The sequence below is a fragment of the Boleophthalmus pectinirostris genome, unplaced genomic scaffold, assembly GCF_026225935.1.
Source record: "Boleophthalmus pectinirostris isolate CB_2022bp ecotype Guang Dong unplaced genomic scaffold, ASM2622593v1 HiC_scaffold_4, whole genome shotgun sequence".
NCBI classification, from domain to species: Eukaryota; Metazoa; Chordata; class Actinopteri; order Gobiiformes; family Gobiidae; genus Boleophthalmus; species Boleophthalmus pectinirostris.
In genome coordinates this window covers 42,935,272-42,955,779 of record NW_026571353.1, presented here as the reverse complement: position 1 = coordinate 42,955,779, position 20,508 = coordinate 42,935,272, and the positions used below count along the sequence as shown (strand labels likewise).

The window sequence follows — 20,508 nt, the reverse complement described above, 5'->3', positions numbered from 1 at the left end:
TTCTGCTGCACGAGGAACAAACACGGAGACTTCAGAATCAGGTGAACAACAAATACACAACAACACAACAACTGTACAACAACACAACTACTGTACAACAACACAACTACTGTACAACAACACAACTACTGTACAACAACACAACAACTGTACAACAACTACTGTACAACAACTACAACAACACACAACTACTGTACAACACAACACACAACTACAACAACAACACAACTACTGTACAACAACCAACTACTGTACAACAACACACAACTACTGTACAACAACTACTGTACAACAACACAACTACTGTACAACAACACAACTACTGTACAACAACTACTGTATAACAACACAACTACTGTACAACAACTACTGTACACAACTACTGTACAAACAACACAACAACTGTACAACAACACAACTACTGTACAACAACAACAACACAACTACTGTACAACAACACAACTACTGTACAACAACTACTGTACACAACAACACAACTACTACTGTACAACAACACAACTACTGTACAACACACAACAACTGTACAACAACACAACTACTGTAACAACAACACACTACTGTACAACAACACAACACTGTACAACACTACAAAAAACACAACTACTGTACAACAACACAACTACTGTACAACAACTACAGAACAACAACACAACAACTACTGTACAACAACACAACTACTGTACAACTACTACAACAACACAACTACTGTACAACAACTACAGAACAACAACACAACTACTGTACAACAACACAACTACTGTACAACAACTACTGTACAACAACACAACTACTGTACAACAACACAACTACTGTACAACAACACAACTACACAACAACACAACTACTGTACAACAACACAACTACTGTACACTACAACACACAACTACTGTAACAACAACACAACTACTGTACAACAACTACAGAACAACACACACAACTACTGTACAACAACTACAGAACAACAACACAACTACTGTAACAACAACACAACTACTGTACAACAACACAACTACTGTATAACAACACAACTGTACAACAACTACTGTACAACAACTACAACAACAACACAACTACTGTACAACAACTACAGAACACAACACAACTACTGTACAACACACACAACTGTACAACAACACAACTACTGTACAACAACACAACTACTGTACAACAAACAACAACTGTACAACAACAACACTACTGTACAACACACAACTGTACAACAACACAACACTGTACAACAACACAACTACTGTACAACAACACAAAACTGTACAACAACACAACTACTGTACAACAACTACAGAACAACAACACAACTACTGTACAACAACACAACTACTGTACAACAACTACAGAACAACACACAACAACTGTACAACAACACAACTACTGTACAACAACTACAAACAACAACACAACTACTGTACAACAACACACACAACTACTGTAACAACAACACAACTACTGTACAACAACACAACTACTGTACAACAACACAACTACTGTACAACAACTACTGTACAACAACAACACAACTACTGTACAACAACACAACTACTGTACAACAACACAACTACTGTACAACAACAACTACTGTAACAACAACAACAACTACTGTACAACACTACACACAACACAACTACTGTACAACAACTACTGTACAACAACACAACTACAGAACAACAACAACACAACTACTGTACAACAACAACAAACACTACTGTACAACAACACAACTACTGTACAACAACACAACTACTGTACAACAACACAACTACTGTACAACAACTACAGAACAACAACACAACTACTGTACAACAACTACAGAACAACACACAACTACTGTACAACAACACAACTACTGTACAACAACACAACAACTACTGTACAACACAACAACAACAACAACTACTGTACACAACAACACAACTACTGTACAACAACACAACTACTGTACAACTACAACAACTACAGAACAACACAACTACTGTACAACAAACAACTACTGTAACAACAACACAACTACTGTACAACAACTACAGAACAACAACACAACTACTGTACAACAACACAACTACTGTACAACAACACAACTACTGTACAACAACACAACTACTGTACAACAACTACAGAACAACAACACAACTACTGTACAACAACACAACTACAGAACAACAACACAACTACTGTACAACAACACAACTACTGTACAACAACACAACTACTGTACAACAACACACACACACAAACTACTGTACAACAACTACAACAACAACACAACTACTGACAAACAACAACACAACTACTGTACAACAACTGTACAACAACACAACTACTGTACAACAACACAACTACTGTACAACAACACAACTACTGTACAACAACACAACTTACAACAACACAACTACTGTACAACAACACAACTACTGTAACAACAACACAACTACTGTACAACAACAACACAACTACTGTAACAACAAACAACAACACAACTACTGTACAACAACTACAGAACAACAACAACAACTGACAACAACACAACAACTGTACAACAACACAACTACTGTACAACAACAAACACTACTGTACAACAACTACTGTACAACAACAACACAACAACACAACTACTGTACAACAACACAACTACTGTACAACAACACAAACTGTACAACAAACAACTACTGTACACAACACAACAACTACTGTACAACAACTACAGAACAACACAACTACTGTACAACAACACAACTACTGTACAACAACACTGAACAAACACAACAACTACAGAACAACAACACAACTACTGTACAACAACACAACTACTGTACAACAACACAACTACTGTACAACAACACAACTACTGTACAACAACTACAGAACAACAACACAACTACTGTACAACAACTACAGAACAACAACACAACTACTGTACAACAACACAACAACTGTACAACAACACAACTACTGTATAACAACACAACTATTGTACAACAACTACTGTACAACAACTACAGAACAACAACACAACTACTGTACAACAACTACAGAACAACAACACAACTACTGTACAACAACACAACTACTGTACAACAACAACTAACACAACAACACAACAACACAACAACACAACTACTGTACAACAACACAACAACAACAAACAACAACTACTGTACAACAACACAACAACTGTACAACAACACAACAACTGTACAACAACACAACTACTGTACAACAACACAACTACTGTACAACAACACAACAACTGTACAACAACACAACAACTGTACAACAACTACAGAACAACACAACTACTGTACAACAACACAACTACTGTACAACAACTACAGAACAACAACACAACAACTGTACAACAACACAACTACTGTACAACAACTACAAAACAACAACACAACTACTGTAACAACAACTACAACAACTACAACAACTGTACAACAACACAACTACTGTACAACAACACAACTACTGTACAACAACTACAGAACAACAACACAACTACTGTACAACAACACAACTACTGTACAACAACACAACTACTGTACAACAACACAACTACTGTAACAACAACAACTACTGTACAACAACACAACTACTGTACAACAACTACAGAACAACAACACAACTACTGTACAACAACTACTGTACAACAACTACAGAACAACAACACAACTACTGTACAACAACACAACTACTGTACAACAACACAACTACTGTATAACAACACAACTATTGTACAACAACTACTGTACAACAACTACAGAACAACAACACAACTACTGTACAACAACTACAGAACAACAACACAACTACTGTACAACAACACAACTACTGTACAACAACACAACTACAGAACAACAACACAACTACTGTACAACAACACAACTACTGTACAACAACACAACTACTGTACTACAACTACTGTACAACAACTACAGAACAACAACACAACTACTGTACAACAACACAACTACTGTACAACAACACAACTACTGTACAAACAACAACAACAACACAACTGTACAAAAACAACTACTGTACAACAACACAACTACTGTACAACAACACAACTACTGTACAACAACTACAGAACAACAACACAACTACTGTACAACAACACAACTACAGAACAACAACACAACTACTGTACAACAACACAACTACTTTACAACAACACCACTACTGTACAACAACACCACTACTGCACAACAACACAACTACTGTACAACAACTACAGAACAACAACACAACTACTGTACAACAACACAACTACTGTACAACAACTACAGAACAACAACACAACTACTGTACAACAACACAACTACTGTACAACAACTACTGTACAACAACTACAGAACAACAACACAACTACTGTACAACAACTACAGAACAACACAACTACTGTACAACAACACAACACTACAAACAACAACACAACTACTGTACAACAACAACACAACAACTGTACAACAACACAACAACTACTGTACAACAACTACAACAGAACAAACAAACACAACTACTGTACAACAACACAACTACTGTACAACAACTACTGAACAACAACACAACACTGTACAACACAACTACTGTACAACAACACAACTACTGTACAACAACTACAGAACAACAACTACTGTACAACAACACAACTACACAACAACAACTACAACACAACAACTGTACAACAAGTACACAACAACGAGGGCCCCTGACACACACAGGAGGATGGGAGGGCCCCTGACACACACAGGAGGATGGGAGGGCCCCTGACACACACAGGAGGATGGGAGGGCCCCTGACACACACAGGAGGATGGGAGGGCCCCTGACACACACAGGAGGATGGGAGGGCCCCTGACACACATAGGACGAGAGGGCCCCTGACACACTTTGTTGTTGTTGTTGTAGTGTGACGGACGCCGCAGACGTTTGGGCCGCGGACTTTTCGGACGAGGATCTGCAGACGTTTGTGAGTTTTGGTCGGATTTAAAAACATTTTTTTATAAATTATCGTCACATTTTGAGTTTTTTGTAAAAATATTTTTGTTTTTTGTTTCAGACTCAGAATGTGTCCCTGAAATCTCCCCAAGAACTCTGTCAAAAACTCAGGTCTGTCTCAGTTTTACATTTACCTAAAATAGACCTGGTTCAGTCCTGGTTCAGTCCTGGTTTAGTTCTGGTTTAGTCCTGGTTCAGTCCTGGTTCAGTCCTGGTTTAGTCCTGGTTTAGTCCTGTTCAGTCCTTTAGTCCTGGTTTAGTCCTGATTCAGTCCTGGTGTAGCCCTGGTTTAGTCCTGGTTTAGTCCTGGTTCAGTCCTGGTTCAGTCCTGGTTCAGTCCTCAGTCCTGGTTTAGTCCTGGTTTAGTCCTGGTTCAGTCCTGGTTCAGTCCTGGTTTAGTCCTGGTGTAGTCCTGGTTCAGTCCTGGTTTAGTCCTGGTTTAGTCCTGGTTTAGTCCTGGTGTAGTCCTGGTGTAGTCCTGGTTTAGTCCTGGTGTAGTCCTGGTGTAGTCCTGGTTTAGTCCTGGTTTAGTCCTGGTTCAGTCCTGGTGTAGTCCTGGTTCAGTCCTGGTTTAGTCCTGGTTCAGTCCTGGTTTAGTCCTGGTGTAGTCCTGGTTCAGTTCCTGGTCTCTCCTCAGCTCTGGACTCGTGTGTGTTGAGGTCCTGGAGGATCTCGCCCGGTTTCGGTCGGTCTCCGGTTCCAGTCCCGCTGTCCTGGACCTCACCAAGATGGCCGCCGCCGCCGCCAAACAGGAAGTGAAGCAGCTCCTGTTCAAGATGGCCGACAGCCTCGCTCACAGCGCAGACGGTAAAGACCCAGACCGGGACCTGGATCCAGACCGGGACCCAGACCAGGGACCCAGACTGGGACCCAGACCGGGACTTGGTTAGACCTAGGACTCGGACCAGGACTCAGACCAAATCAAAGTTTGACCTGAAGTTCGTTTTGTTTCAGGAGCCGTTTTAACCCCGAGTCCGAACAAGAACCACCAGAGACGAGCTGCAGGTAAAACCCCCGACACACACAGACCTGACACACACAGACCTGACACACACAACCCCCGACACACACAGACCTGACACACACAACCCCCGACACACACAGACCTGACACACACAACCCCCGACACACACAGACCTGACACACACACACACACACACCACACCGACACACACAGACCTGACACACACAAGACCTGACACACACAGACCTGACACACACAACCCCCGACACACACAGACCTGACACACACACACACACCCCGACACACACAGACCTGACACACACACAGACACACACACACACCCCGACACACACAGACCTGACACACACAACCCCCGACACACACAGACCTGACACACACACACACGACCTGACACACACACACCTGACACACACACCCCCGACACACACAGACCTGACACACACAGACCTGACAACACACAACCCCCCGACACACACAGACCTGACACACACACACCCGACACACACAGACCTGACACACACACACACAACCCCCGACACACACAGACCTGACACACAACACCTGACACACACAGACCCTGACACACACAACCCCCGACACACACAGACCTGACACACACAACCCCGACACACACAACCCCACACAGACCACACAGACCTGACACACACAGACCTGACACACCACAAACCCCGACACACACACAGACCTGACACACACAACCCCCGACACACACAACCCCGACACACACAGACCTGACACACACAACCCGACACACACAACTGACACTGACACACACAGACCTGACACACACAGACCTGACACACACACAGAACTTACACACACAGACCTATTACACACAACCCCTGACACACACAGAACTTACACACACAACCCCCGACACACACAACCCCTGACACACACAACCCCCGACACACACAGACCTGACACACACAGACCTGACACACACAACCCCCGACACACACAACCCCGACACACACAACCCCGACACACACAACCCCAACACACACAGAACTGACACACACAGACCTGACACACACAGACCTAACACACACAGACCTGACACATACAACCTCCGACACACACAGACCTGACACACACAGACCTGACACACCACACGACACACACAACCCCCGACACACACAGACCTGACACACACACAGACCTGACACACACAGACCTGACACACACAGACCTGACACACACAACCCCCGACACACACAGACCTGACACACACAACCCCCGACACACACAGACCTGACACACCACACACACCCACACACAGACCTGACACACACAACCCCGACACACACAGACCTGACACACACAACAACGACACACACCGACCTGACACACACAACCCCCGACACACACACAGACCTGACACACACAGACCTGACACACAACAACCCCCGACACACACAGACCTGACACACACAACCCGACCGACACACACAGACCTGACACACACAACACACACACCCGACACACACAGACGACCACCCGACACACACAGACCTGACACACACAACCCCCGACACACACAGACCTGACACACACAACCCCGACACACACAGACCTGACACACACACACCCGACACACACAGACCTGACACACACAACCCCCGACACACACAGACCTGACACACACAGACCTGACACACACAACCCCCGACACACACACACAGACCTGACACACACACACACACACCCGACACACACAGACCTGACACACACAACCCCCACACACACAGACCTGACACACACAGACCTGACACACACACAACACCCCGACACACAGACCTGACACCACACACACCCCCGACACACACACACACACCCCGACACACACAGACACACCTGACACACACAACCCCCGACACACACAGACCTGACACACACAGACCTGACACACACAGACCTGACACACACAGAACTTACACACACAGACCTATTACACACAACCCCTGACACACACAGAACTTACACACACAACCCCCGACACACACAACCCCTGACACACACAACCCCCGACACACACAGACCTGACACACACAGACCTGACACACACAACCCCCGACACACACCCCCGACACACACAACCCCGACACACACAACACACACAGAACTGACACACACACCACACCACGACTAACACACACAGACCTGACACACACAACCTGACACACACAGACCTAACACACACAGACCTGATACAACCTCCGACACACACAGACCTGACACACACAGACCTGACACACACAGACCTGACACACACAAACCCCGACACACACAACCCCCGACACACACACACACACCTGACCGACACACACAGACCTGACACACACAGACCTGACACACACACACAACCCCGACACACACAACCCCCGACACACACAGACCTGACACACACAAACCCCGACACACACAGACCTGACACACACAACCCCGACACACACAGACCTGACACACAAACCCCGACACACACAGTCCTGACACACACAACACCCGACACACACAGACCTGACACACACAACCCCCGACACACACAGACCTGACACACACACAACTGACACACACCCCGACACACACAGACCTGACACACACAACCCCCGACACACACAGACCTGACACACACAACCCACACACACAGAGACACACACAGACCTGACACACACAACCCCCGACACACACACAGACCTGACACACACAACCCCCGACACACACACAGACCTGACACACACAACACCCCCGACACACACAGACCTGACACACACACACAACCCCCGACACACACAGACCTGACACACACCAGACCTGACACACACAACCCCGACACACACAGACTGACACACACACCCCGACACACACAACCACCCGACACACACCTGACACACACAGACCTGACACACACAACCCCCGACACACACAGACCTGACACACACAACCCCCGACACACACAACCCCCGACACACACAGACCTGACACACACAACCCCCGACACACACAGACCTGACACACACAGACCTGACACACACAGAACTTACACACACAGACCTATTACACACAACCCCTGACACACACAGAACTTACACACACAACCCCCGACACACACAACCCCTGACACACACAACCCCGACACACACAGACCTGACACACACAGACCTGACACAGACCTGACACACACAACCCCGACACACCACACACACACACACACAGACCTGACACACCACAGACCTGACACACACAGACCTGACACACACACCCCCTGACACACACACACTGACACACACAGACCTGACACACACAGACCTGACACACCCCCTGACACACACAACCCCCGACACACACACACACACACAGACCTGACACACACAGACCACACACACACACACACACACAACACACACCGACACACACAGACCTGACACACCTGACACACACACCCCCGACACACACACCTGACACACACAACCCCCGACACACACAGTCCTGACACACACAACACCCGACACACACAGACCTGACACACACAACCCCCGACACACACAGACCTGACACACACAGACCTGACACACACAACCCCCGACACACACAGACCCTGACACACACAACCCCCGACACACACAAACCCCGACACACACAACCCCCGACACACACAACCCCCGACACACACAACACCTGACACACACACACAGACACACACACACACAGACACACTGTGTGTCCTGGTTGTTTTGTGCTTATGTTTTGTTTGTGTAGAGTTTGAGCCGCGGCAGCAGAACAGCTCCTCCCTCACCCCAACCAAGAAAAGACTCCCAGGATCCTCCCTCATCAACCCAGGAACCAAGAGGTGTGTGTGTTTGTGTGTGTGTGTGTGTGTCTGTGTGTGTGTGTGTGTCTGTGTGTGTCTGTGTGAGTGTGTCTGTGTGTGTCTGTGTGAGTGTGTGTGTGTGTGTGTGTGTGTGTGTGTGTGTGTGTGTGTGTGTGTGTGTGTGTGTCTGTGTGTCTGTGTGTGTGTGTGTGTCTGTGTGTGTGTGTGTGTGTGTGTGTGTGTGTGTGTGTGTGTCTGTGTGTGTGTGTGTGTCTGTGTGAGTGTGTGTGTGTGTGTGTGTGTGTCTGTGTGTGTGTGTGTGTGTCTGTGTGTGTGTGTGTCTGTGTGTGTGTGTGTGTGTGTGTGTGTGTGTGTCTGTGTGTGTGTTGTGTGTCTGTGTGTGTGTGTGTGTGTGTCTGTGTGTGTGTGTGTGTGTGTGTGTGTGTGTGTGTCTGTGTGTGTGTGTGTGTGTGTCTGTGTGTGTGTGTGTGTCTGTGTGTGTGTGTGTCGTGTGTGTGTGTGTGTGTGTCTGTGTGTGTGTGTGTCTGTGTGTGTGTGTCTGTGTGTGTGTCGGGTCTGTGTGTGTGTGTGTGTGTGTGTGTGTCTGTGTGTGTGTCGGGTGTTGTGTGTGTTTGTGTGTGTGTCTGTGTGTGTGTGTGTCGGGTCTGTGTGTGTGTTTGATTCTGTGTGAAGTCGCTTGTCAAACACAAACCAGCACAAAAACTGTCAGTCGTTTGTGTTTCGTTCGTGTTTCGTTTGTTTCGTTCATGTTTTGTTTGTTTCGTTCGTGTTTCGTTTGTTTCGTTCGTGTTTCGTTCGTGTTTCGTTCATGTTTTGTTTGTTTCGTTCGTGTTTCGTTCGTGTTTCGTTCATGTTTTGTTTGTTTCGTTCGTGTTTCGTTCATGTTTTGTTTGTTTCGTTCGTGTTTCGTTTGTTTCGTTCGTGTTTCGTTTGTTTCGTTCATGTTTTGTTTGTTTCGTTCGTGTTTTGTTTGTTTCGTTCGTGTTTCGTTCGTGTTTCTTTCGTGTTTTGTTTTTGTTTGTTTTGTTTGTTTCGTTCGTGTTTCGTTTGTTTTGTTCGTGTTTCGTTTGTTTCGTTCGTGTTTCGTTCGTGTTTCGTTTGTTCCGTTCGTGTTCCGTTCGTGTTTCGTTCTGTTTGTTCTCAGATGTTTCTCCAAACTCTTCTCCTCAGATGTTTCTCCACGTTCTCGTCGTTTCTTCTCTGACTCTGAAGTTTATTTGGACTGATTGCTGTTTGAAGAATCTTTAATCTCTTCTTTTCCAGACTCCGTTCTGTCGCTCTCCTCCTCGTTTCTTCACTTGTTTTCGTTCTTTGTATTTTCAGGAAACGGGAGGCGACGGGAGTGGCCTTTGACGATCCGGACGAGGACTGAACTTTTTATCGCAAATGTTTTTAATTATTTTAAATTTAACTTTCAAAACTCATGAAATGGAACAAATAAAACTGAGGATTTTTAACCGAAGTCACTGTCGACTGTGAAGCCGTCGCACTCTGCAACTTCTAAGAAAATAAAATCTAATAAAAATGTTTTTACTGCGACTCCAGCGGCAGTTTATCATTTCACACCATTCCACTCACAGTGGAGCACTTCCTGTATCACCACATGATGACATCACAAGGTGGAACAGAGTGTTTTCAGTTTGAGAGAAGAGCTCAGGACTCCACATGTGCAGGTTTGTGAAAGAAACAAAACACAAGGTCTCCAGTGTGTCTGTGTGTGACCAGGAAACTCTTCTCTGTGTGTTGTGTTCTGTTGTGTTGTGTTGTGTGTTGTTGTTGTTGTGTTGTTCTGTTGTGTTGTTGTTGTGTTGTTCTGTTGTTGTGTTGTTCTGTTGTGTTGTTGTTGTGTTGTTCTGTTGTTGTGTTGTTCTGTTGTTGTTGTTGTTCTGTTGTTGTGTTGAGCTCGTGTTTTTGTGTTTATCTGAGTTCCTCTTTTATCACCAGAATAAATCTGTGACAAATCTGAATCTCCAAATGTCCCTTTGTCCCTTTGACCCTTTGTCCCTTTGTCCTTATTTGTCACTTCCTGTTCTTGGCCTTTGAATCATGAGTCTAAACTAAACCCTGAATCCGACTGCGTCCATCCTGATTAAACCTCGAGCTCCTGCGCAGTTTTTATCTGTGACAAAACTAAATGGACAAAATGAGAAGGAGGCGTTTGAGGCTCAGAGAGATTTTGGATTTAATGAAACAAGCGTCAAACAGAAAAACAAAACGACTCCAGGCACACAGTGTGACGCGGGTAAAAGCTCAAAGTAAAGATTGTCAGATTGTCATGTTCTTCAAAGTGAAGGAGCTTCATGAGTCCTGGAGGTCCCTGAGGAAGAGTTGGAGTCGTCTGCGCAGACGCTCGTCTCTGGGGCTGAGTCTGCGTAAAACTGTGATACTGTTGGTTCTGTAGAAGGAGGGCGAGGGGATCTCTGCCGCCCTCATGTGGTACTCCATGGACTTCACATAATCGTGTCGCTCATGTTTCAGAAACTTGGCGTACTGGTTGAGCACCATCTGTCTGGACACGGTCTCCAGGTCCCGCAGGAGCAGGTCCTGGTACAGGCGCTGGGCCTGTGCCAGGCCGCGGTTGGACTTGGCGTAGACGTTTGCTCGGTCCAACTCAGTTCTGAGGCAGGACTCCGGGTACAGAGAGGCCACCTCCCCCAGCAGCTCCGCCGCCTGCTCCATCAGCTCCTGACTCGCACGTTCCCCCTGCTGGTCCAGCTGCCACTTCAGGCACTCGGCGAGGGAGGCCTTCAGGTACCGACTGTCGGGACGTTTCCTCAGAGCGGCGTTCGCCAACGCCACGGCCTCGTCCACACGCCCCGCCCTCCTCTGCAGCTCCAGAACACACTTTATATCTCTGAGTAAAGTCTGAGGCTTCTGGAGGAGCTGAGAGGCCAGAGCGGACACCTCTGCCCTCAGCTCCTCCCCTGTGCCCCAGCCCCGCCCCCCTCTGTGGGCGCTCTGCCCCCCTCTGTGGGCGCTCTGCCCCCCTCTGTGGGCGCTCTGCCCCCCTCTGTGGGCGCTCTGCTCCCCTCTGTGGGCGCTCTGCCCCCCTCTGTGGGCGCTCTGCCCCCCTCTGTGGGCGCTCTGCTCGCTCTCCTCTTTCTGCACTCGCAGGTTCAGGTACTCCGCCTGCAGCTGCAGGTTCTCTGGGTCCCTGTCCATGGCTCGTTTTATCTTGAGGAGTACCTTCTCGTCCACGTCGTCGCTGTGTCTGTGGGCGCTCACGAGGACCACGGCCTGAGCACTGAGCCACTCCCGTCTCTCCGGCTGCTGCCTCAGAGCCTCGTCCAACAGCTCGGCTGCCAAGAGCTTCTTGTCGTTGTAAAACTCCATCAGACTGAAGGCCTTCTCCGCCAGCACCTCGGGGTGCTCCCCCTCTGTGGGGTACTCTCTCCTGAGCGCCTCCACTCTGCTCAGGTACTCCTGGCTCTGCTCGTGCGCTCCCCTCTCGTGGTGCAGCCAGGCCAGGTCGCTGTAGTTCACCAGGAGCCCGGGGCCCCTGAGGGCCTCTGAGGCCGAGCGCAGGAAGCTGAGGGCCTCTGAGGAGCGCCCCAGTCTGTGCTGGAGGAAGCCCTGCAGGTTGTAGTTTTGCCCCCTCCAGGTGGCGCTCTCTTCGGGGGCGAGGTCCTCCAGTCGGTCCCTGAGGGAGAACAGGATGAAGCGGCTGCGTTTGAGCTCCCAGGTGAAGTGACACTGCAGCTCCTCCAGAGGCTCCATCAGGGAGAAGCTCTGCAGCTCCTCCAGGATGGACTCCAGACTCTGTCTGGTGTGTTTCTGAAGCTCTTTGAGGCTGTTGTCTCTGAAGAAAGAATCGTGGTCGATTTGTGCAGCTTTCTTATGGTATTTGATGGCCTTGTAGACGTCCTGCTACGTGTACTTTAAGTATTTGGCGTAGCGGTTGTAGAGCATCTGAGCCTCTGGAGGCTCCATGTTCCTCTGCAGGAGTCTTTTGTACATCTCCTCAGCTCTGCTTCTCTCGGTCCTACTGTAAAGATCTGCCAGATCTATCTCCTTGACCAGAGGAATGTCTGGGTACAGACCCAGCACCTCCTCATACAGACTTATGGCTCTGTCCAGCAGGTGGCGCTGTGACGCTCCATCTTTTCGGAACAGGACCCTCCACGACGCAGCGTTTGACGTAGCGGCTGTCGGGGTGATTGTCCAGCGCCTTCTCCGCCCACTTGATGGCGCCGTTCGGGTGGTTGATGTTTCGGTAAATGTGCAGCACGGCCTTGAGTCCACTGAAGCTGCTGTTGGCTCTGACCATGATCCTGTCCTCCAGCTCAGAGACGTCGTCCAGCACATCGTCCCCACAGCGCTGCCTGAGGCTCAGGTGCAGCAGGTACAGGTTCTCCGGGTCGTCCTCGTGGGCCCTCTGCACCCTCTGCAGCAGCTGAGCGTCCGGGGGGTCGGGGTCGTGTTTTTGGGCGCTCGTGAGGGCGATGACCTGAGAGCTCCTCCACTCCACGCGCTCTGGCTCTGCCTCCAACGCCGCCTCAAACTTCTGCTGACACCCGAACTTCGTCAGGGTCCAGGCCTTCTCCGCCAGCACCTCGGGGTGCTCCCCCTCTGTGGGGTACTCTATCCTGAGCACCTCCACTCTGCTCAGGTACTCCTGGCTCTGCTCGTGCTCTCCCCTCTCGTGGTGCAGCCAGGCCAGGTCGCTGTAGTTCACCAGGAGCCCGGGGCCCCTGAGGGCCTCTGAGGCCGAGCGCAGGAGGCTGAGGGCCTCTGAGGAGCGCCCCAGTCTGTGCTGGAGGAAGCCCTGCAGGTTGTAGTTCTGCCCCCTCCAGGTGGTGTTCTCTTCAGGGACGATGTCCATGAGATGGTCTCTCGTTCGGTTCAGAGACGCACGACTGAAGGTCAGACCCCACGTGAAGTGACACGACAGAGCGCCGAGGGCGGGGCCACAGGGGCTGTGGGCGGGGCCTGAGGGGTCGAGGGCGGAGCCTGAGGGGCCGAGGGAGGAGCTGTGGGGGGGGGGGGGGGGGGGGTTAGTACAGGAAGCAGCTGCTGTGAGAGGGGGGACAGGGAGCAGGTACTTTTAAAGCCCCAGTGTGTAACTCCCAGTGTGTAAGTCCCTGTGTGTGTAACTCCCAATGTGTAACCCTCTGTGTGTAGCCCCCTGTGTGTAAGTCCCTCTGTGTGCAAGTCTCTGTGTGTAAGTCCCTGTGTGTGTAAATCCCTGTGTGTGTGTAAGTCCCAGTGTGTGTAAGTCCCAGTGTGTGCAGGTCCCAGTGTGTGCAAGTCCCTCTGTGTGCAAGTCCCTCTGTGTGCAAGTCCCTCTGTGTGCGTAAGTCCCCCTGTGTGCAAGTCCCAGTCCCAGTGTGTGCAAGTCCCAGTGTGTGCAAGTCCCAGTGTGTGTAATTCCCTGTGTTTGTAAGTCCCTCTGTATGCGTAAGTCCCCCTGTGTGCAAGTCCCCCTGTATGCAAGTCCCTCTGTGTGCGTAAGTCCCAGTGTGTGCAAGTCCCAGTGTGTGTAAGTCCCAGAGTGTGTAATTCCTTGTGTTTGTAAGTCCCTCTGTGTGTAAGTCCCTGTGTGTGTAGGTCCCTGTGTGTGTAAGTCCCTTTGTGTGCAAGTCTCTGTGTGTGTGAGTCCCTCTGTGTGTGTGAGTCCCTCTGTGTGTGTAAGTCCCTCTGTGTGTGTAAGTCCCCCTGTGTGTAAGTCCCCCTGTGTGTAAGTCCCCCAGTGTGTAAGTCCCCCAGTGTGCAAGTCCTTGTGTGTGTAGGTCCCTCTGTGTGTAAGTCCCTGTGTGTGTAAGTCCCTCTGTGTGTAACTCCCTGTGTGTAACTCCCTGTGTGTAAGTTCCCCTGTGTAAGTCCCCCTGTGTGCAAGTCCCAGTGTGTAAGTCCCTGTATGTGTAAGTCCCCCAGTGTGTAAGTCCCTGTGTGTGTAAGTCCCTGTGTGTGTAAGTCCCTCTGTGTGTAAGTCCCTCTGTGTGTAACCCCGTGTGTAACCCTCTGTGTGAAACTCCCTGTGTGTAAATCCCCCTGTGTGCAAGTCCCAGTGTGTAAGTCCCTGTGTGTGTAAGTCCCTGTGTGTGTGCAAGTCCCCCTGTGTGCAAGTCCCAGTGTGTGTAAGTCCCAGTGTGTGTAAGTCCCAGTGTGTGTAAGTCCCAGTGTGTGCAAGTCCCCCTGTGTGCAAGTCCCCCTGTGTGTAAGTCCCTCTGTGTGTAAGTCCCTGTGTGTGTAAGTCCCTCTGTGTGTAACCCTCTGTGTGTAAGTCCCTGTGTGTGTAAGTCCCAGTGTGCAAGTCCCTCTGTGTGCGTAAGTCCCAGTGTGTGTAACTCCCAGTGTGTGTAACTCCCAGTGTGTGTAACTCTGTGTGTCCCTGTGTGTGTAAATCCCTGTGTGTAAGTCCCTCTGTGTGTGTAAGTCCCTGTGTGTGTGTAAGTCCCTCTGTGTGTGTAAGTCCCAGTGTGTGTAACTGTGTGTGTAAGTCCCAGTGTGCAAGTCCCTCTGTGTGTGTAACTCCCAGTGTGTGTAACTCCCAGTGTGTGTAACTCCCAGTGTGTGTAACTCTGTGTGTCCCTGTGTGTGTAAGTCCCTGTGTGTAAGTCCCTCTGTGTGTGTAAGTCCCTGTGTGTGTAAGTCCCTGTGTGTAAGTCCCTGTGTGTGTGTAAGTCCCTGTGTGTAAGTCCCTGTGTGTCGTGTTTGTGTTGGTCGTGTGTTTTGTGTCCTGCCTGAACGAGCTCACGTCTCCACAGACCTGACCCAGGTCGGACCTGGAGGACCTGGAGGACCTGGTGTCTGGGGGTGGAAATGTTCTTCCTTTGGCTTTAATGTTCCAGAATAAAACTTTAACTCTTTCCATGGATTCATGAAGGAGAAAGTTACACACTGTGACTTTAAACAGGACTAAACCAGAACTAAACCAGGACTAAACCAGAACTAAACCAGGAACTAAACCAGGACTAAACCAGGGACTAAACCAGGACTAAACCAGGACTAAACCAGAACTTCTAAACCAGAACTAAACCAGGTCTCTAAACCAGGACTAACCAGGACTCAGGTCTCGGGTCTTTCGGGTCTCTGGTCTTTGGGTCTCTGGTCTGGGCTCTCTGGTCTGGTCTCTGGTCTCTGGGTCTGGTCTCGGGTCTGGTCTCGGGTCTTGGTCTGGTCTCGGGTCTGGGTCTGGTCTTGGTCGGTCTCGGGTCTTGGGTCGGGTCTTGGGTCTGGTTCGGGTCGGGTCGGGTCTTGGGTCTTGGGTCTTGGGTCGGGTCGGGTCTGGTCTCGGGTCTTGGTCTGGTCTCGGGTCTTGGGTCTTGGTCTGGTCTCGGTCTTGGTCTTGGGTCTCGGGTCTCGGGTCTCTGGTCTGGGTCTTGGGTCTTGGGTCTGGTCTTTCGGGTCTTGGGTCTGGTCTCGGGTCGGGTCTTGGGGTCTGGTCTGGGTCTCGGGTCTTGGGTCTTGGGGTCTGGTCTCGGGTCTTGGGTCTGGGTCTTGGGTCTGGTCTCGGGTCTTGGGTCTTGGGTCTGGTCTCTGGTCTTGGGTCTTGGGTCTTGGGTCTGGTCTTGGGTCTGGTCTTGGGTCTGGTCTTGGGTCTGGTCTCGGGTCTTGGGTCGGGTCTTGGGTCTGGTCTCGGGTCGGGTCTTGGGTCGGGTCTCTGGTCTTGGGTCTGGTCTTGGGTCTGGTCTTGGGTCTTGGGTCTGGTCTGGGTCTTGGGTCTGGTCTCGGGTCTTGGGTCTTGGGTCTCTTCGGGGTCTCTGGTCTTGGGGTCTTGGGTCTGGTCTTGGGTCTGGTCTCGGGTCTGGTCTTGGTCGGGTCTCGGGTCTTGGGTCTTGGGTCTGGGTCTCTGGTCTCGGGTCTGGTCTCGGGTCTTGGGTCTGGTCTCGGGTCTTGGGTCTGGTTCGGGTCTTGGGTCTTGGGTCTCGGGTCTCGGGTCTTGGGTCGGGTCTCGGGGTCGGGTCTTGGGTCTGGTCTCGGGTCTGGTCTTGGTCTTGGGGGTCTTGGGTCGGGTGGTCTTGGGTGGGTCGGGGTCTTGGGTCTGGTCTTGGGTCTTGGGTCTCGGGTCTTGGGTCTCTGGGTCTCTGGGTCTGGTCTGGGTCTTGGGTCTTGGGTCTCGGGTCTTCGGGTCTTCGGGTCTGGTCTTGGGTCTTGGGTCTTGGGTCTGGTCTGGTCTCGGGTCTGGTCTTGGGTCTTGGGTCTGGTCTGGGTCGGGTCTTGGGTCTGGGTCTTGGGGGTCTTGGGTCTGGTCTTGGGTCTTGGGTCTTGGTCTGGTCTTCGGGTCTGGTCGGTCTTGGGTCTGGTCTCGGGTCTTGGGTCTGGTCTTGGGTCTGGTCTGGGTCTGGTCTGGTCGGGTCTTGGGTCTTGGTCTTGGGTCTGGTCTTGGGTCTTCGGGTCTTGGTCTGGGGGTCTTGGGTCTTGGGTGGTCTTGGGTCTGGTCTTGGGTCTGGGTCTTGGGTCTTGGTCTTGGGTCTGGTCTGGGTCTCGGGTCTTGGGTCTTGGGTCTTGGGTCTGGGTTTGGTCTCGGGTCGGGTCTTGGGTCTGGTCTTGGGTCTGGTCTGGGTCTGGTCTGGTCTTGGGTCTTTTGGGTCTGGTCTGGTCGGGTCTGGGTCTTGGGTCTGGTCTTGGGTCTGGTCGGGTCGGGGTCTTGGGTCTGGTCTTGGGTCTGGTCTCGGGTCTGGGTCTTGGGTCTGGGTCTGGTCTTCGGGGGTCTTGGGTCTTGGGTCTTGGGTCTGGTCTTGGGTCTGGTCTTGGTCTTGGTCTTGGGTCTGGTCTTGGTCTTGGTCTTGGTCTCGGGTCTGGTCTTGGGGGTCTGGTCTTGGGTCTTGGGTCTGGTCTTGGGTCTGGTCTGGGTCTGGTCTCGGGTCTTGGTCTGTCTTGGGTCTTGGTCTTGGGTCTCGGGTCTGGTCTCTGGTCTGGTCTTGGGTCTTTGGTCTGGTCTCTTGGGTCTTGGGTTGGTCTTGGGTCTTGGGTCTGGTCGGGTCTCGGGTCTGGTCGGGTCTTGGTCTGGTCTTGGGTCTGGTCTTGGGTCTTGGGTCTTGGGGGGTCTTGGGTCTTGGTCTGGTCTTGGTCTCTGGTCTTGGGTCTTGGGTCTTGGGTCTTGGGTCTGGGTCTTGGTCTTGGGTCTTGGGTCTTGGGTCTTGGGTCTTGGGTCTCTGGTCTTGGGTCTTGGTCTTGGGTCTGGTCTTGGGTCTTGGTCTTGTCTGGTCTTGGGTCTGGTCTTGGGTCTGGTCTTCTTGGGTCTTGGGTCTTGGGTCTGGGGGTCTTGGGTCTTGGGGGGTCTTGGGTCTTGGGTCTTGGGTCTTGGGGGTCTTGGGTCTGGTCTTGGTCTTGGGTCTGGTCTTGGGGGTCTTGGTCTTGGGTCTTGGGTCTGGTCTTGGGTCTTGGGTCTTGGGTCTTGGGTCTTGGGTCTTGGGTCTTGGGTCTTGGGTCTTGGGGTCTTGGGTCTTGGGTCTTGGGTCTGGTCTTGGGTCTTGGGTCTTGGGTCTTGGGTCTGGTCTTGGGTCTTGGGTCTGGGCCGAGTGTTTGTTTCGGTTTCAGTGGAAGTGAAAGTTAGTGGTTCTTACATAAACTCTGAATCATGTTTATTTTTATTTTATTTATCTGCGCTTTAAAATAGTAGTTAAATAGTTTTTTTTATTTTTATTCAACATTGAAATTTCACTTTAAAATGTTTGAAATTAAAATTCCGTGGTGTTTGTGCGCGTGACGCTGCTCTGGCGCCACCTGCTGGACACAAAAAAAACACCAGAAAACAGAAAATATTTCACTTTTATTTTGACCTTGAACCAAAAAAAAAAAAATAAAATCTAGTTTATTAAAAGAAGATAAAAGAAGGAATTTTGTATTTTTCATCATTTATTCATTTTATTTATTTTTTATTCACAAATGTCGATTTTTTAAAGATAAAGTCAAATATAAAACTTTTTAGAAACGACCTGAAATTCTGATTTGACTCATTGAACCAGGTTTAAACCAAATCTAAACCAGGACTAAACCAGGTCTAAACCAGGTCTAAACCAGGACTAAACCAGGACTAAACCAGGACTAAACCAGGACTAAACCAGGTCTAAACCAGGACTATAACAGGACTCAGAGGTGGGACCAAGTCATTGTTTTGTAAGTCTCAAATCTTTGACCTCAAGTCCGAGTCAAGTCCAAGTCCATTAAAGTCAAGTCCAAGTCTTTTGCTTTGAGCTTCAAGTCACTTCAAGTCTTTAGATTTTTGCAATTTGTGATTTTTTTAAGCAAAATTGTTGTTAAAAAGTGGATATATAAATGAAATATTTATATTTGTGTTTATTTAAGGTTTTTACAAATTATTTTTTTCTTTTTAAATGTTTTGTCAAAATCTGAATCGTGACGACAAAAAGAATCAGATTTAAAAATATAAGATTCTTTAGAAACGACCTGACGTTTTGATTTGACTCATTGAATCTGATTGAAAAAAGTAAAAAAGTGAAGCTGAAGTTTCTCGTTTCTTTTCTGAACGAAGTCGATTTGTTCTGTTGATTAGAAACTTTTTGATTTCCCTTGAGTTTGTTTGTAAACGTGTCGAATTGTGGTTTGATTTGTTTTTTTTCAGTTTCGGTGAGATGTTTGCGTGGAGACTTTTGTTTGTTTCTGGGGTTTGAAAATTTAAGAAAAAAAAAATAAATGTTTTATTCCACGTGAACCTTGTTCCGTCATAA

At 49.2% G+C, this 20,508-nt stretch overlaps 3 protein-coding genes across 4 annotated transcripts in view; 1 reads left to right on the top strand and 2 right to left on the bottom strand.

Moving 5' to 3' along the window:
- The window catches only part of paxx (PAXX non-homologous end joining factor), an 11,801-nt gene extending 388 nt beyond the window's left edge, over positions 1–11,413 (top strand). For both annotated transcript variants that reach the window (XM_020933929.2, XM_020933928.2), the window contains 7 exons: positions 1–41; positions 4,947–5,007; positions 5,098–5,147; positions 5,674–5,843; positions 5,991–6,041; positions 9,802–9,892; positions 11,198–11,413. The exon at positions 1–41 is cut by the window's left edge. In XM_020933929.2, the coding sequence (XP_020789588.1) occupies positions 1–41; positions 4,947–5,007; positions 5,098–5,147; positions 5,674–5,843; positions 5,991–6,041; positions 9,802–9,892; positions 11,198–11,246 (513 nt within the window). In that variant the 3' untranslated portion in view covers positions 11,247–11,413. The remainder of the gene's footprint in view (positions 42–4,946; positions 5,008–5,097; positions 5,148–5,673; positions 5,844–5,990; positions 6,042–9,801; positions 9,893–11,197) is intronic.
- A 759-nt stretch (positions 11,414–12,172) lies between these two features.
- Positions 12,173–13,591, bottom strand: LOC110168480 (interferon-induced protein with tetratricopeptide repeats 2-like). Its single transcript, XM_055161996.1, has one exon. The coding sequence runs from the start codon at positions 13,589–13,591 to the stop codon at positions 12,173–12,175; it is 1,419 nt and encodes a 472-aa protein (XP_055017971.1).
- A 111-nt stretch (positions 13,592–13,702) lies between these two features.
- Positions 13,703–14,737, bottom strand: LOC129411220 (interferon-induced protein with tetratricopeptide repeats 1-like). Its single transcript, XM_055161308.1, is given in 2 exon segments — positions 13,703–13,997; positions 13,999–14,737. Coding segments are annotated over 2 exon segments (954 nt in total). The 5' UTR covers positions 14,697–14,737; the 3' UTR covers positions 13,703–13,741.
- Between the last annotated feature and the right edge of the window lie 5,771 nt (positions 14,738–20,508).